The 16,244-nt window shown below is 34.5% G+C and overlaps 1 protein-coding gene across 4 annotated transcripts in view; it reads right to left on the reverse strand.

Moving 5' to 3' along the window:
• LOC128172764 (phosphatidylinositol 4-phosphate 3-kinase C2 domain-containing subunit alpha-like) overlaps positions 1–16,244 on the reverse strand; it is a 58,356-nt gene that overhangs the window by 37,228 nt on the left and 4,884 nt on the right. For all 4 annotated transcript variants that reach the window (XM_052838528.1, XM_052838519.1, XM_052838523.1 and 1 more), the window contains exons 3-19: positions 14,630–15,974; positions 14,421–14,494; positions 13,167–13,315; positions 12,694–12,811; positions 11,997–12,108; positions 11,563–11,633; positions 10,868–10,937; positions 10,373–10,510; positions 9,983–10,038; positions 5,739–5,881; positions 4,946–5,030; positions 3,288–3,410; positions 2,677–2,838; positions 1,578–1,683; positions 1,419–1,480; positions 1,245–1,325; positions 152–340 (exon numbers count right to left, since the gene is read on the reverse strand). In XM_052838528.1, the coding sequence (XP_052694488.1) occupies positions 152–340; positions 1,245–1,325; positions 1,419–1,480; positions 1,578–1,683; positions 2,677–2,838; positions 3,288–3,410; positions 4,946–5,030; positions 5,739–5,881; positions 9,983–10,038; positions 10,373–10,510; positions 10,868–10,937; positions 11,563–11,633; positions 11,997–12,108; positions 12,694–12,811; positions 13,167–13,315; positions 14,421–14,494; positions 14,630–15,974 (3,084 nt within the window). The remainder of the gene's footprint in view (positions 1–151; positions 341–1,244; positions 1,326–1,418; positions 1,481–1,577; positions 1,684–2,676; positions 2,839–3,287; positions 3,411–4,945; positions 5,031–5,738; positions 5,882–9,982; positions 10,039–10,372; positions 10,511–10,867; positions 10,938–11,562; positions 11,634–11,996; positions 12,109–12,693; positions 12,812–13,166; positions 13,316–14,420; positions 14,495–14,629; positions 15,975–16,244) is intronic.

The following is a 16,244-nucleotide window of genomic DNA, read 5'->3' on the forward strand; positions in this document are numbered from 1 at the left end:
TATGATGTTCCCCTTCCGTGTTATATAGTGTTTTAAATGCTTTAGCTTTTCATAAAATTTACTTTAAAAAAAAATGTACAATGTAAATATTTTTACATATTATTTTTTATTCAGTACATTATTTAAATAATGAAATGGTTGCTTGGCTTACTGTGGCAGCAGAAGCTCCAAAGCTTGCATGGGTTCCAGAGTGGACCAGTCCCGCAGCAAACCGCTGATTTCTGCCAGCTGGAAGTAATCCCATTGAGTGCTGCCCTGCAGTATCCATGGTAACAGCTGAGGATGCTGGTACAGGTAGTGGCGGTACCTCCACAAAATCTCCAGCTCATCAGCCTGACATCTGTAATGTTAGTCATCTAGATTCAATATGCAGTTCATTTGGTTGAAGCAGCAGAGAATACAACCCTGGGTAAATCCCCATACATTACCGGTACAATGGATTTTATTTGAATAACAAATCTATTTTTTTTTACAACTTTTCATTACTTTATTTACAACATTTATTCTTTGTCAGTAGATCTATGATGAATACATATTTGGTTGTAATGTCAATTTATGAAAATCTTTACATATTGAATCCTGAATCATTTTATTTACCCATGCTACATGTTTAGCAGGATCTATGGAAATTTACATTTGTCTTAACAATCAAACGAGATTTAAATTTTGTCTTGCAAGGAAATTATCTATTAATGTGCAAATAGAAAAAAATCAATGGGTACACACTAAATGCACAGATAATTAATACTTTTATTGTAAATGTATTGTATATCAGTTTTTTGTTCGTGTCACAAAATTTGCAAAAATGGGGAAATGTGCATTATTTTCATTTGCATCAGTCATTTTTTGAAATATAAAATTTTTAAATTTTCTTTCGCAAACAATACTGTGTAATATTTCAGAGTAATACCAACAGATTTTGTGTGATGTAAAAGTGATCAAGAAAAAAGCGAAAATTAGATCGTTGCAAAAATTACCGGATATACAGTACCTTAAAATATATTTTCTTAGTATAAAAGTTTATAGTATTACCGGTACATCTAAATGTACTTATGTAGATAAACCAGGAAAAGTTGAGTATGATTTTTATCATATACTAGTGAGACACCCTAGACAGCCAAATGTGATTTCCATTTTATTATCACCAGTATCTATGGGCAAGAGACAATATGAGTGTCCACTGACATTCAATCTATGCCTGGATGAGAAATCTGAGATGGCTGTATACATGTACTTGTACTCACGACGAGATACAATCTTTCTCCAGAACTCCATGAACAATATCCTGGATTTCAGGCAAAAGTTGATCAAATCCCCTCTTCTGACTGTAAGTTTACAAAGTACATATTTTAGAACAGTTGTTAGTATTGAAATTAGAAAAAAATCACGAATTTTCCAAAGATATAATAGCTGCATACTTTGCGCTGGTTGGAAGAACATCTGGAAATACAATGTCTTCTCCGAAATCAGGCAGATTTACCTACAATTAAACAGTGATTCATAACGGCAACATGAACACAAACTGTTCAATACATCTCGATGTGAATACATCTGAAGGCGAGCTATATTGATCTTACTTGCAGTAACACTGTGTCTGTTCCGAGGACGGAGCAGTAAGGACTGAAGGGATCAGCAGGCATGTTCATCTGCAGGGGAACTAGCTGGCTGCCTTGAATCAGGTACCTGCAAAAATGTGATCACACTTTATTAGATACTATTCCATTTTTCTTTCTTCATACTGTTAATTTTCCAGAACTTGAAGTGATTTTCTGGATCACCATGCTGTGGTTTTTCACCACTTTCTGAGAGTGATGATGTACGTAGTACAAAATCTAAAATGTTTGCACTGTAGTACATTTTTAAAGTGTTCTGTTTAAAATGGCTTTGTTCAATAAGTAAACATTTTACAGTTGATTAAGAAATTTAATTAAACTTTTGACAAAGAAAACATTACACTGTTTTTAATTTCACTATGTTCCTATTTTTACATTTTCCCACAAATATTAGTGAATATTGTGCATCAATAATAATTATAGACTGATGTTGCTATTTTTCTGGGGTCAATTAAAGGGGTAAGGACAGTTTCTTAACTTAAATATTCTGATAAATAAATAAAGTTTATTACTCTGAATTTAGTAATAGGTAAAGCAGAGAAATGAAAAATAATATAATCATAATGTAAATTTTCAATACTCATTAGAAATGTAGATGATAAAATTTATTACATTACACATAATAGAAAAATCGATTAACCAAAAAATTAAAACCACCATGAAAGATAATAACACAGCAAATTGGGAACTTTTAGACACCTGGGATTGATGACATTTACAGTAGTTTTGTTATGTATTCTTTTAATGGAACCGTTGAAAAGTTCACACAAAAATTAACATTTTTCCTTTTCCATAGGTTCATACATTTATAGGGAAAGATTTGTGCATGTCAATATTCTAATTTATTTCCTAACAGTTTAAAAGCCATTAAAAATTAATATAGAATTTCATGTGTTAACTGGAATTTTTTTAAACACTGATTTTAGGATTATGTGATTGCAGGAATAGCTGTTTAAAAATAGCTACAATTGGAATGATAGAGTGAGAAAAGATTTCTAAAGGAGGTAAATATAGCCTATAAATGGTGACCGCCATCCAGCCTTCTCAAATATCAAGTCCATACCCTTTCTGGTTGTAGAGCTGCATGGTGACCCCACCCAATGCCATTATCACCCTGGCTGTCTCCGGGCTCCCCGTGATCTGTATACCCTTCAGTCCACACAGAGTAACACAGAGGCGAGTTTCTCTGGGTAATTTGTTGACACACACATCCTTAAAACTCAACCTACAAGAGAATCGTGATATCAGGTATGCATGCAGAATTGTTCTGCTTTTTTAAAGATTTTCTAAGATGGTTGATGGGAAGATGGAAATTTTTCTTTCATTTCCTTTACTTACATAGAGGATTAAATCTAGTTTTTCAAATCTGTACATTAACAATGCAGCATTACACATGCAAGATACGATAGAACTAATACACAATGGGATAGGATAGGATTATATAAAATAAAAGTGCAGGTATGTATCTGGTCAATAAAAATTTGGTGATCAAATGAAAATAATTATTTCATTTACTTTTAAATTAAGACATTTAATTTTCAATTTGCTAATTAAATCCTCTATAAAAGTCTTAAAAAACTTAATTCTGACAACTTTAAATTTTGCCACTTGGTATTAACGGAAAAGTTAACCAAAATTAGCAGCCAGCTATTTGGTACACATATAGACACTGACCACTGATCCCAGTTTAACCAATCACAAAGCTCCTTCTGATTGGTGGTCGTCTGAGACACGACATCCTCTCCGATCTGTCTGCTGCCATGATGAAGTGAACACACCACTCTGTATTCATCATACCTACGGAGAAACACAAGTACTGTTTGCCAGAACATTCTAAACCTAATTCTCATATAAGGCCAAATTTTTATTTATAATTAAAATAGCAGTAACTGTAGTTGTTTTTCAAGACTTTTTAAAAAATTGGGTCAGCAGGTAGGAAGAAAAAGCCATGAAATCAAAAGATACTTCACCCACCCCCAACCAACTCTAAAAACAAGAGGCCCATGGGCCACATCGCTCACCTGAGGAACAATAGGTATGATAAAATCAGCTTAATGGCGTCATAATACAAACAATCTGGACAATGTACAATAATACATGTAGATCCTGTATAAATAAAATCCATTCCCCCCCCCCCTCCTTGATATTCTTATGTTTATAATCATTAGTCCCTTTTCTAACAGGATGATTTTATAGTCATATCACATGCTGAGTATTGCAGTTCTCAAAAAAATCCTTAACAATTGTTTATATATGGGATATAAAGCTACATCAAACTCTGAACCTTCTTGTGAGGCCGAAGAATTGTCCTGGAGCCAAAGTCTTAACAATTATAAAGAATCATCTGGCTGATTGGTTTTTGAGAAGAAGATTTTTAAAGATTTACTCTATATATTCCTATGTAAAACTTCGACCCCCCATTGTGGCCCCACCCTACCCCCGGGGGTCACGATTTTCACAACTTTGAATCTACACTACCCAACGATGCTTCCACACAAGTTTCAGCTTCTCTGGCTGATTAGTTTTTGAAAAGAAGATTTTTAAAGATTTACTCTATATATTCCTATGTAAAACTTCCCCCCCCCCCCCCATTGTAGCCCACCCTACCCCCGGGGGTCATGATTTTCACAACTTTGAATCTACACTACCTGGGGATGCTTCCACACAAGTTTCAGCTTTCCTGGCTGATTAGTTTCTGAGAAGAAGATTTTTAAAGATTTACTCTATATATTCCTATGTAAAACTTCGACCCCCCATTGTGGCCCTACACTTGTGGCTTCCACACAAGTTTCAGCTTTCCTGTCTTTATGGTTCTTGAGAAGAAGATTTTTTAATATTTCTCGAAATTTTTCATTAATTTCTAATTAACTCCCTTTGAAAACGGGTGTGCCCTTAATTTTCACAACTTTGAATCCCCTTTGCCTAAGGATGATTTGTGCCAAGTTTGGTTGAAATTGGCCCAGTAGTTCTTGAGAAGATGTTGAAAATGTGAAAAGTTACGGACAGACGGACGGACGGACGACAGACAAAATGTGATCAGAATAGGTCACTTGAGCTTTCAGCTCAGGTGAGCTAAAAAAGATAGGAAGAATAGTTATCCTTTCAAATTTCCCTACTTTAAAACTTGTTCAGATCTCATTTTAGATAATATGCTGGTTTTTCTATTGAATATGACAGCTTCACTAAATTCATTCACATGACTCCACACATAATTTTTTCTTTGAATTACATGATACTAGTAATTTGATTCAGTCAATCTTGAAAAACATCTAATAAAATAAAACTTGTCTTGTATACATCCTTCTTTATATTCATTCATTGCATTAACTGACCTCTGAATCCATTCAGCAGGTATTCTATGAGCCGTGGCAATGTGTAGAATGAAATCATCTTCAACTTTTGTTGCATACTTTTCACCTGAAATACTAGATCTTATTAATTGATCTTTAACCTGATGCCCATGGACTTTATATAATATAAAGGTAACATCAAATGTACAATACTAAGTACCTGCTGGGTTTTTTTCAATAGCATAAAATTGTAATGCATATGGTAAATCATCTTCATATTTTTACTTTTTTTTTTAAATACCAGGGTATAAAATTCATTGCACAAATATTGAGTTAAGGTCAGACGACACGTTCCTCGAGAATCTTTTTTGTATCTCCTCGTAATAAAGAGTTCCAACAAAAAATTTTTATTTTATAATTACTTAAAAAATGATCAAAATATACTTGTATTTGGTTATATGCCTAGATGGTCGAGTGGTTAGAACCGTGGCCGCTCACTGCCAGAAGCGTAGAGGTTTTAGAGGTCGTGAGTTCAAAGCCCCGCCCCGCCCGAGATACAGTTCTATTTTAGAGAATTTAGCTGTGGTGTATATGTATTTATTTTCATATCAGCAATTCAAGTGTATTTTCATGAAGATTATATAGGAAATTGCATATTCTAGTATTTCGCAGAAATGCCTGGTAAGGTACCCTAATTTTTTGCAAGAAAGCTTGTCAAAGTAGTTGTAAACCATTAACAAATTCCTGGAAAAAGTTATCTAAAATTGAGGAACGTGTTGTCTGACCTTAACAATAAATTGGGCTGTTGTATAAAATGAAAGGAATGCTATCTTACTCCAGTTCTTTTTGACTGGTGATCCCAGCATGAAGTCTGTATGGAAAGCAGTGCAGTACATTTTAACCAGTTGATTGATTGCTTTCATCAGTTGTTCCAGCACCTCCTGAATCTCTTGAACCAGGGAGGAGTGAGTGGCAAGACTGTTAATAAACCAGACAGATAGACTGTTAATAAACCAGACAACAAAACTGTAGACTGTTAAAAGAACAGCAAGCTAGACTGTTTTATAAAACAAACCAGACAGATAGACTGTTAATAACTTGAAAACTAGACCATTAACAAACTAGACAACAATACTGTTAACAAACCAAACAGCAATACACTTGATAACCAGATAGCTAGACTGTTAATAAACTGGACAGCAAGGCTGTTAATAACCAGAGAGCAAGACTGTTAACAAACAATACAACAATACTGTTAACAAACCAGACAGATAGACTGTTAATAAACCAGACAGCAGGACTTTTGATAAACCAGACAACAATACTGTTAATAAACCAGACAACAATTATATTAACAAACCAGACAGCTAGACTGTTAATAAACCAGACAGCAAGACTGTTAATAAACAATCAACAGACAACAATATTGTTATACCCCTGTAAAACAGTTACTATATAACTCTATACGAATAAAGTCCAGCATTTTGACTGTTGGACTGGAACTGTTAGATTGGAATTGTTAAAATCGACTGTTAAAAAGACTGCTGACCGGTGACGTCACATTCCACAAAAAAGTGTTACTGTATTTGTTATTGATTAGAAAGGGTATAACAAAACAGTTGTTGACTGTGTCTCGGGCAACAGTTGATCCTTCGGCCTTTGGCAACAGTTTGCAAGCCGGTCCGACAGATCAACTGTTGCCCTCTACCCCAGTCAACAACTGTATAATGTTAATAAACCTAACAACAATTATATTAACAAACCAGACAGATAGACTGTTAATAACCAGACAGCTAGACTGTTTATAAACCAGACAGCAGGACTTTTAATAACCAGACAGCAAGACTGTTAATAAGCTAGACAGATAGACTATTAATAACCATTAATACCTTTAATAAACCGTTAACAAACCAGACAACAATACTGTTAACAAACCAGACAGCAATACCCTTAATAACCAGATAACTAGACTGTTAATAAACCAGACAGCACAACCTTTTAATAACCAGTTAGCTAGACTGTTAATAACCAGACAACAGGGCTGTTAATAAACCAGCAGCTAGACGGTTAATAAAACAGACAGATACACTGTTAATAAAACAGATAGATAGACTGTTAATAAAACAGACAGATAGACTGTTAATAAAACAGACAGATAATCAGTTAATAAACCAGACAGATAGACAGTTAATAAACCAGACAGATAGACAGTTAATAAACCAGACAGATACACTGTTAATAAAACAGATAGATAGACAGTTAATAAACCAGACAGATAGACTGTTGATAAACCAGACAGATAGACAGTTAATAAACCAGACAGATAGACTGTTAATAAAACAGATAGATAGACAGTTAATAAAACAGACAGCTAGACTGTTAATAAAACAGACAGCTAGACTGTTAATAAAACAGACAGATAGACTGTTAATAAAACAGACAGCTAGACAGTTAATAAACCAGACAGATAGACTGTTAATAAAACAGATAGATAGACTGTTAATAAAATAGACAGATAGACTGTTAATAAAACAGACAGCTAGACTGTTAATAAAACAGACAGATAGACAGTTAATAAACCAGACAGATAGACTGTTGATAAACCAGACAGATAGACAGTTAATAAACCAGACAGATAGACTGTTAATAAAACAGATAGATAGACAGTTAATAAACCAGACAGATACACTGTTAATAAAACAGACAGCTAGACAGTTAATAAACCAGCAGCTAGACGGTTAATAAAACAGACAGATACACTGTTAATAAAACAGATAGATAGACTGTTAATAAAACAGACAGATAGACTGTTAATAAAACAGACAGATAGACAGTTAATAAACCAGACAGATAGACAGTTAATAAACCAGACAGATAGACAGTTAATAAACCAGACAGATACACTGTTAATAAAACAGATAGATAGACAGTTAATAAACCAGACAGATAGACTGTTGATAAACCAGACAGATAGACAGTTAATAAACCAGACAGATAGACTGTTAATAAAACAGATAGATAGACAGTTAATAAACCAGACAGAGAGACTGTTAATAAAACAGATAGATAGACAGTTAATAAACCAGACAGATAGACTGTTAATAAAACAGACAGATAGACTGTTAATAAAACAGACAGCTAGACTGTTAATAAAACAGACAGATAGACTGTTAATAAAACAGACAGCTAGACTGTTAATAAAACAGACAGATAGACTGTTAATAAAACAGACAGCTAGACAGTTAATAAACCAGACAGATAGACTGTTAATAAAACAGATAGATAGACAGTTAATAAAACAGACAGCTAGACTGTTAATAAAACAGACAGCTAGACTGTTAATAAAACAGACAGCTAGACAGTTAATAAAACAGACAGATAGACAGTTAATAAACCAGACAGATAGACTGTTGATAAACCAGACAGATAGACAGTTAATAAACCAGACAGATAGACTGTTAATAAAACAGATAGATAGACAGTTAATAAACCAGACAGATACACTGTTAATAAAACAGACAGCTAGACAGTTAATAAACCAGCAGCTAGACGGTTAATAAAACAGACAGATACACTGTTAATAAAACAGATAGATAGACTGTTAATAAAACAGACAGATAGACTGTTAATAAAACAGACAGATAGACAGTTAATAAACCAGACAGATAGACAGTTAATAAAACAGATAGATAGACAGTTAATAAACCAGACAGAGAGACTGTTGATAAACCAGACAGATAGACAGTTAATAAACCAGACAGATAGACTGTTGATAAACCAGACAGATAGACAGTTAATAAACCAGACAGATAGACTGTTGATAAACCAGACAGATAGACAGTTAATAAACCAGACAGATAGACTGTTGATAAACCAGACAGATAGACAGTTAATAAACCAGACAGATAGACTGTTGATAAACCAGACAGATAGACAGTTAATAAACCAGACAGATAGACTGTTAATAAAACAGATAGATAGACAGTTAATAAACCAGACAGATAGACAGTTAATAAACCAGATAGATAGACAGTTAATAAACCAGACAGATAGACTGTTAATAAAACAGACAGATAGACTGTTAATAAAACAGACAGCTAGACTGTTAATAAAACAGACAGATAGACTGTTAATAAAACAGACAGCTAGACAGTTAATAAACCAGACAGATAGACTGTTAATAAAACAGATAGATAGACAGTTAATAAACCAGACAGATAGACTGTTAATAAAACAGACAGATAGACTGTTAATAAAACAGACAGATAGACTGTTAATAAAACAGACAGATAGACTGTTAATAAAACAGACAGCTAGACTGTTAATAAAACAGACAGATAGACTGTTAATAAAACAGACAGCTAGACAGTTAATAAACCAGACAGATAGACTGTTAATAAAACAGATAGATAGACTGTTAATAAAATAGACAGATAGACTGTTAATAAAACAGACAGCTAGACTGTTAATAAAACAGACAGAAAGACTGTTAATAAAACAGACAGATAGACTGTTAATAAAACAGACAGATAGACTGTTAATAAAACAGACAGATAGACTGTTAATAAAACAGATAGATAGACTGTTAATAAAACAGACAGATAGACTGTTAATAAAACAGACAGCTAGGGCTCATTTAAGCTTTAAACCATGCAGGCTACTTTCTGAGTTGCAACAAGCAAATACTGTGGTTTCATTAATATTTGTGGGCATCCACTTTCACTATTTCTTGAAATCACAGTTTCAAGGATAAATGGACATTTAATTTTGTGGATCAACTCAACAATGAAATCATGAAAATTAGTTTTCAAAGAATAATGATAAAACCACAGTAAACATTATACATGTATCTGGATAATTTATCTGGCTAGTATGTGTTGTGTAATGAAATCAAGTCTATTTGTATGTAAATATGTATTTGCAAGTTAATAAATCATAATAAGGAGTTCGACTTATTTAAGAGAGTCAGTGCCGTGGCAGTAGCTTATGATATGACATACATTGTGATGTTTCCAGTGTATGAAGGGCTGCTTTATTATCTGTATACACGTCAATACTTTCTATCAAAGAGGCATTTACCTGATAGCTTCTTGTGTTCCCTTAAAAGCTGAACTCAGACCTTGCTGCTTTTGATTCTACACAGGGAAAAAAACCAGCAGATTAATGAAACAGTCACTGAACCTACTTACATGTACAACTGTAAACTAAGCCTTTATTTGTCAGCAAGATAACTGCAAACATTTCAAATTCATCTTCACTGTGTAACATAACTTGCTGATGTCACAATATACAATTTTGCAAAATGTATAAATGTGCTTGATGTTACATTAAAATCTTATACACATTCAATCATTCAATACATTTTGAGGTTTATAGAAAGGTGTAAACTGTCCAAAGTTGTGTTATACTTGATGTAAAATATGTAGGTTAAAACTCAATTCATTCCTTATATAGATAAAATTGACTGACTTCTAGCATTTGTTCTACAATGTCTTCCGCCCTCTTCAGAGACCGGGCCACTTCAATGGTCTGAATGTTGGCCAGTAAGGTACATACAGCCTTCACCGATTGGCTCAGTCCCGTCACATGTACCTGTCTGCCATTGTTCTATGTGAAACAACATATGAGGCATGGTTAGTTCACTCTTGATTTACAATTAACATAGATTCCTAATGAAATGCAAGGAATTAATATCAATGTAAAATCACAAGAAGAAACTCACACAGATCTCAATATCTTGGGTTTTTTTTTAATTTCAAACAGTTGTGAACTACACAAAATATTACAAAAATTTGGTGCTTGAAATTTCATATACCATACACATGATTTAATACAATTTGACGTAATCATGGAATTAAGTATTCATGTGAAATGAATTTACAGTATCTATTAAACATGGGTCAAAACTTGTAACAACTCCAAGGATTACGGTACACAGATTGTTCCACTGGTACTCCTTCCTACCTTCAGTATGTGATCCATCAGACTCTCCAGTTCTTTGTAAAATGTGTTCATTAGAGTCTCTAGCTGAGTCCTTCAAACAGAAAACAGACAATAGAGGAACCTACATATACATGTATGATACTTCTGAGTGGTTTTCCTTCTTTTATAATAATTGATTGACAGATTAACTGCTATTTTATCTTTATTGCTATGCAATTCATACTTTCTGTTTTATTTACCAATAGTTAGTACAGTGTACTTATCAAAACTATTCACAAAAAAGCTTGGAATTTTAAATTTTGCTCTCATTTCTTCAAGGAACTATTCACCGACAGGTTTCATCTGGATTGTGATCTTTAACTTAAAATGAAAATAAAGAATATACTTTCAAAGAACAAAGAAGTAGGTATAGTATGTGACATAAGTGGCCCAATCTCCAAGTACGGAGACAATGTATCAATAAAAAACTAGAAATCAATATGTCACTTCATAAAAGGATGGAAACTTTCGGCTTTAATTATCATGGTGTTGGCTTTAATAATGAAAATTACAGATGTGAAGTGAATGAACACAAAAAGTAGATGAATAGGAGAATATATTTGACTTCCAACAATGGTGCACTGAGCATTGGGTATCAATGTGACAATACACATTTCTGAGATGATGATGTGCTGTGTGTCTCACTGTATGAAAGAAGAGTTATAAAGGGAACTTACTGCGATACACATCCTGTAGTCTGGGACACATAATCCTTGGGAAACACTAAAAACTGCTCGTCATCATCTATCTGTGAAAAGATCATAACAGTGAACGTTTTCCATGGGTTATTTTCTTACAGTTTTAAGACATGGATTATTATATGAACACTGAACGGTCATAAACTGTACAATTTTAAGATACATATACAGTAAACCAAATTTTATTCCTGCAAGAAATTTTCATGAGGTTCGCAAGGGCCTCATCATTGCAAATTATTCTCTCGATCCAGTCCTCAATTGTCTCTGTTACATTATTTTCCAAAGAATCTACATCTTGAATATGAAAATTGGTCGCTGTAAACTAGTTTATCTCTGGTTAAATCCAAAACAAACTCATTGCGAATAAAAGTTGGTTTACAGCTGCAAATGATTGTGATGGATGGACTACATACTGTTCTGAGGAATGGCAGTGGGATGTCCTGTTTCCTCTGCAGGATGAACTTGATCTCCCTGTCCAGCTTCAGACAATTGTGGACATACTCAAACTCAGAGAGTGGGTGGTCGCTGACACAGAAAAGTTAATTTGTCAATCAAATACTCTAAAATGTATTGTGTTTAGCTGTGAATTCTTTTTAGCGTTTTTTGGCTGAAAGTGTCTTCTGCTAAATCAAGTACATCCCTAAATGTCATACAAATATGTACAAGAATAAGAACATTCAGGAATACACTATAAATTCAAATACACACCAACATATACTACGTTTTCAGCAAGAGCTAACAGGAATATCTAACAATACATCTAAATATTCTTTTTTATGCAACTATTTATATTTAATCTCAATGCTGTTGTATTATCTTTACATTCAGGGCAGTACAATTTGCAGAATAATGCAAGAACAAAATTTACAAGCTCTACAGTATTGATTTCAACATAAACTAATGTGATACTCATTACTGATCAAACTATGATAAGAAACACAAATTTTAAGAATCTTGAATTCAGATTCTCAGTAACATTTGAGTGTTTTCATTTTCACTAAGTTTCTGATTGGGCAATTTTCCACGAACATTAAGCCATCATGAATATTGCGTTCATTGGTTCTATAAATAATGGAAGTTAAAGTGTGTTCTCTTTTCCCCATGGCTTACTTCAGTAAATACTCCGACTTGTCGTAGATTTTCAGGATGAAGTCCTTGGAACTGCAGCCCTCCGCCTGGAGATGGTTGTATATAACATTGTCTATCACATGCTCCACGTTACAATGCACTGAAACAACAAACCATTACCATAGGATGGGCTGTACTGTATATTCTGATATGGAAAGATTTATGTACTTATACAGTATACTGGCCTTACACCCCAAACTTTTCTTATTTGAATTATCAGCCTCAAAGCTGATAGTTTACTTCAAGTTTATGCACTTGTCTTAAAAAAAATCTAAGTTGAGAACTGAGTAGTTTTTTGAAATTTTTGATAATAGGGGGGACCTGACCAAGTATTAATTGAGTAGTATACACATGTATGTTTTGGGGTTCTTTTGATGTGATAGATATTTTAAACAGCAAACTATTGTTGCAAATTGTTTACAATCTGATCAATTGTAAGCAGTTAAGCAGCTGACCGTCACAGGTGAAGATAACGGGTTCCTCGGAATAGTCCGAATGGACAATGATCTTGACAGAGAGGGGGGGCTGCTGCTTCTCACAGAACGCACTCACAACATAGCCCCTGTTCACACTCATGTTTGTGGACTTGAACTTTGACTTCAACCTGCAAAAAAAGATTCAAGAACTGAATTAGTATAAAGTGTAAAAATGATAAATAGGAAGAGTATTTGGTTCATTTTAGTGAAAGGAAAATACAAGAGGCTCATGGGCCACACAGCTTACCTACACAAAGTTTTATGTGCTTTTGTGTTCTATACCTTTCTTATTTTTTTAAATACAAAGAGAGAAAGTTTACAGAGTATACAATTTACACTGCCTTCATTTCACGAAATTTGAGTCAATGCCCAGTGTTTCCATTAACATAAAAGATTCTAGCCAAAAATGATTTTGTGAAACAGACAGATCTGAGCATACAGTACCAATCAGACCCAACCTAACAGAAAGTAAAACCCAACTAAACCCCCAGTTTACTTTTGGGGTTTACTCTGGGTTTACTAGAGCAGACCCAAATAAACCCAGACTGGACACAGAGAGTAAACCCTGATCAGAAGTAGACCCCTAAAAGCGGATGCTTCATGTGTATTTGGAGTATACAAGGGGCAGAAATTACAGGAAGCAAGATGGTAAGATAAATAGTGTTAAAACGAATACCATTACATCAATAATCAAATATTCGTGACAGCTATTCTATTTGTATTCGAATATTTATTGCTGTCATCTACAAAGTACCAGTATTTATGTCAGACAGCTTATTTGACAATGTAATTACATGTGTAGACTGTATAAACACATCAGTTTGACTAAACATTAATTGTCTTTACTCTTGTTTAGAGTAAACTGTTCAAAAGACTGGTCTGCTTCACTTTGGTGCATAAAATAGACCCCAAAAGCAAATCCCAGTTAAACCCAAAGTAAACCCTGAGTGGACCAAAAGTAAACCCAACTGCATGCAAGTTTTCAAAAAGCAGACCCAGAGTACTAGTAAACCAGGAAAGTAAACCCGGGCTTTAGTCCGAGTCTGCTCTAGTGTTAAGCTGGGTCTGATCAGTACTGTATCTAAGTTTGTGAAGACTGCTCTTCCGATACAAATAATTGTTATATTGTTAAACATGTATTTACAATTATACTTCAATAACATTTAATTTTGTTGATATGTTCAGCAACAAAAATTGGTACACAACAAATTGAGAACAAACCACAGTACTCACTTTGACACCATCTGACTGAAGGTTTCTGCTTCTTCATCAACAAACACACGCTTGTGAAGTTTCTCATACGGACCCTTCAAACAGAAAATAAATTCATCCTTTGTATAGAATATAGTGTATTTCTTGCTGACAAGACAGTGTAGATTAAAGATCAATTTAGTTATATAAAGTTAAATCAAACATATATTTTAAAATTTGATCATCACTACCTCATTGGCAGAAGCTCTTGGTGCAGGTGGAGGTGGCCGTTCTGGAATGTCTGGTTTGGTTTCTTCCTCCACCTCAACATGACTAGATCTGAAGAATTGCTCAAGTGCATCAGCACTTGACAGGGATTCACCCTGAAGGGATGCAGAAGATCTCTCCGACACGCTTTTTGAATCCTCTGTCTCAGTTTGAAGAGAAGGGTACAGATCTGACTGGGGTCTTTCTAATTCTGCAAAGTCAAAACCGCTTACTGTACTGTCTGGTCTTTCACCTTCCCCTGAGATAGAATTTCTTCTAAAAATGATGGATTCCCTTCGAGTCCTCGAATATAGAGGATCAAATAAATCCAGGGACATGTATTCTTTCTCTTCTGGTTCTTCAAATTCTATTAAATCACTTGAAGTTCTTGAACGGGGCTGTTTTTCTTCAAACTTTCCCTGAGATGTTAGGTCATCTGGAAAAACATCTGCACTCTCTTCGACTGTCTCCGACTCATTACGTAAAGAGTCAAAGTCACTGTTACTGGCCACTTGTGTTAGAGAGCCTTGCAAATTGGGAGGGGAGGCTGTAGGCATTAGTAATCTGTGGTCATATCCCCAGACATTGTAGGCTGGACGAGGACTCTGGTAGGTCCAGTTTGACCTGAATGTAGACTGATAAGTTGAAGGTTGGCCCTTGTTTGTATCAGATACTTTCTGCTGCTGATTTCCTGAGAGATAAGACATGTTCCATCCATAGTTCAAGCCAAAAGCTCCAGTTTGGGCTTGAGGAAAACAAGGATTTAACTGTGGCACATAACTTCCATTTTGGTTTCTACGAATTTCATTAAACACATGACTGTAATCAGGGTATACTTGTTTCTGTTTGTTAGAACTTGGTTCTTCGGTCATGGAGCTGAAGGACATTTTGTCACTGGAAGGATCTGAACAAGTTGTGGTGGTGGTGGTAAAATCAAGTCCCTCCAGGTCCATGCTGTATGTTGAGTTTTTTGTGTCCTTGTTTTGCTGAAGAGTATTCATTGGTGAAAGGGTAATCAACGATGAAGTGTTGAGGGAACTATTTGGGGATGGACTTTTAGAACTTTGCGGTGAAATATTTGGAGTGAGCACTGTAGATCTATGCAAGCTTCTAGCACTTAATCTGTCATTGTTTGCAGAACTAGCTGATGCAGTGGTATGTACTGCATTAGAAACAAAGTCATCTTGAAATGGATTCGCCTGATTGAAACAGGGTGAGACATTTCTCTGTCCCCAGGGAGAAGGTGTCTGGTCAGCGACGGTTAGGTTCCATCCTATTTCTGGTGGGACTGAGGATGGGTTCACACCAAATTGTCTACTGTTGTAGGCTCTATACAAAGAGAAAGCACACTGAAACATACAGGCAAAAATAATATGCATTTTAAGAGGGATGAATGGCCATGACCATTTTTTAGACTATATTAATTTCCTTTAGAAGAAGAGCTTTGTAGGAAGATGTAGCAAAATGTTCAAATTTTAAATCAAAAATAAATATAATACTAATGTTTAAATCCTATCTCCATGTCTGCAAATACAGTGTGCCTCATAAATTTCTATAATGAAAGCTCAAAATGATCCCTTTTACTTAAAACAGCGCATT

The sequence above is a fragment of the Crassostrea angulata genome, chromosome 1 (assembly GCF_025612915.1).
Source record: "Crassostrea angulata isolate pt1a10 chromosome 1, ASM2561291v2, whole genome shotgun sequence".
NCBI classification, from domain to species: Eukaryota; Metazoa; Mollusca; class Bivalvia; order Ostreida; family Ostreidae; genus Magallana; species Magallana angulata.